Genomic DNA, 2,352 nt, shown 5'->3' with positions numbered 1-2,352 from the left:
GTCTGGCTGCCTGCGGACATCCCCCGCCGTGACCAGGGTGGCCAGGAGTCGGGGAGTGGTGTCTGTGATGAGGCATCATATCGATGGCTTAACGAAGCCCGTTAATAACCCACTGGCGTTTCTATTTTCAGAGCTGTCCTCTGTGTCTAATGGTGTCGAGGAGCCAGGCGAAGTCACTAGGTGCCCTCTAAATGGGATTCTAAATCTTCTCTTCTAGGAGATTACACATGCTGTGACTTGGTTGTAAAAATAAAGGAATGCGAGCAGAGTGAGGACTCCGCCATGCCTGAGCCCGAGCCGGTGCTGCCCGAGCCAGGCCCTGAGGAACCGGAGACCCCCGCCCCGCCGGAAGCCTGTTCCGAGGGCCAGCAAGCACCTGCGAGCTCCTTGACCTTGCAGGTGAGGCCTTCTGCGTGTCCAGGTTTGATTCCCAGTAAGGGGAGACCTTTCCTGGGGAGCCCAGGGTCACACGACTTCACTTCCGCTTCTGAGGCTGAAGACCCGACTCCCCTTCGTAGTGGTTGTGTGACCCTGGGCAGGTGCCCTAACCCCTCTGGGCCTGTTTCACGGTGTGAGTAATGGAGACAGTGGTATCTACTCCGCCGGCAAAAATGAGAGCCACATGATATCCACAGCGACTAGGATCGTAGCGATGACGAGTCATGGGTGCCCAGACGTTGGGCAAGGCCCTTCTCAGGCATCGGCCCCCCTTCCCTTTTCAGGGAGCCCCTTTGAGTCAGGTGTCCCTACCACCTTGTCTTCAGATAAGGACATTAAGCCCTTGAGAGAGTGAGGAAGTTGCCCAAAGTCACGCAGCGATGGGTCCGAGGATGTGGCATTTTCGCTTGGCATCCTTTCCGGATTCTAGAAGTAATATGTGCACATTGTTTAAAGTTCAAAAAATACAGAGACATCACAATTAGAAGGGCAAACGACCTCATGGAAAGCCCTAGCTAATAGTGGACTGCCAGCCATGCCTTCCAAGAAGGCACATGATATGCTGTAAACCGCCATAGGAGCCTGGAGGTGGCTCCATCAGGAGCCCCTAGTCCCCTGGGGGTGGGGGTGGGGGCCGAGGGAGACTCGTGGGGCCTCAAAGCAGCCTGAGCCTCCAGCCTGAGGGCGGGCCGCGGAGGCACCAGCCACACCTGGACCAGTAGTCTCTTCCTAGGAAATAGCCCTCTAGGCCCCAGGGACTGTGCCTGGTACCTAGAGCTGGCACCATGGAGGCCAACTGGCCAAGAAGACTCCTTTTCTGCCACAGCTGTCAGGGGCTCGTCCATGACACAGATGGAGCCCCGCCTCCTGGGAACTCTGAGCTCCCGGGAGGCTGGGAGAGTAATGGGGCAGCACCTCCAGAGGGGCTTTGCTGAGCACCTAGCTTGGGCACTGGCCGTGAGGGACGTGACGTGGGTGACACCTGGCCCATGCCCCACAGGAGCTCACGGTCCACCATGGAGGTGAACATGTGTGGGTCGCTCCTGCACAAGATGGTCCGTGAGGTACCACGATGCTCAGGCGCACGGAGACCCCACAGAGCTTCCTGGGAGAGCTGAGACCTGACTCGATGGGTGTGGCCGGGACAGTTCCCCAGGCAGGGGGACCCCTTGAATGGATGTTTTCAAGGAATAGTAAGTTGAGACGATGAAAGTCAGCGTGGGAAAAGCGTGGGACTCCCACAGCCGAGGGCCACCCTGTGATCCACCAAACTGCCATGGGCCTCAGGTTTTGCATCAGCAGATCCACCTTTGAGAGTCGAGGTGGGGTCCCCAGAGACAGCAAACACAGCGCGCCCGGCCCCGTGTCCGGCACAGAGCCGAGTGCGTTGATGGCCATTAATGTTTTTCAGCGGGCCTTTGCGGGCAGGTGACTTAGAGCACAGAGTGCAGAGTGCAGTGAGGCCCGGGCCGAGGCGCAGGCATGGCGTCCCGGCTTCTCACGTGGAGCCTGCAGAGCCACTTTGCGTAGGCAAAGTGTTCCACCAACTCCTTCTATCTGGGAGGAGGCGTCGCTCCTGTTGGGCATGATCACTGTTTTTCCTGAAAAGGCACATATTTCATGGCGCGGACAATCCGGTCTGTGCTCGTTAAGGCTCCCAGCGCAGCCGAAGCAGGTGGCTCGTGATGCGTCCATCCCCTGCCCACTTGCGCCTCTTTGCAATATGGGATTTAGGGCATTCTGAGGGGACGGGACGGGTGGACGTGTGCCTTTGCGCTCCTAACCTGACACTGGTTGCTAGTCTGTCATGTGGCGGTGGGGACCTTGGTGCTGGCCAGGACGGACTGCCAGGCCCCACATCATCGACAGACCCGTGGCGACCTTCGCATGAGGCGGTGGAAGAAAGCGGCCACG

At 58.7% G+C, this 2,352-nt stretch overlaps 1 protein-coding gene across 1 annotated transcript in view; it reads left to right on the top strand.

Moving 5' to 3' along the window:
- CUNH10orf90 (chromosome unknown C10orf90 homolog) overlaps positions 1–2,352 on the top strand; it is a 203,543-nt gene that overhangs the window by 182,252 nt on the left and 18,939 nt on the right. Inside the window, exon 7 of the mRNA XM_023533771.1 lies at positions 218–399. Coding sequence (XP_023389539.1) covers positions 218–399 — 182 coding nt within the window. The remainder of the gene's footprint in view (positions 1–217; positions 400–2,352) is intronic.

The sequence above is a fragment of the Pteropus vampyrus genome, unplaced genomic scaffold (genome assembly GCF_000151845.1).
Source record: "Pteropus vampyrus isolate Shadow unplaced genomic scaffold, Pvam_2.0 Scaffold111, whole genome shotgun sequence".
In the NCBI taxonomy this organism is placed as follows: Eukaryota; Metazoa; Chordata; class Mammalia; order Chiroptera; family Pteropodidae; genus Pteropus; species Pteropus vampyrus.
This window is presented reverse-complemented; position numbering and strand designations above follow the sequence as displayed.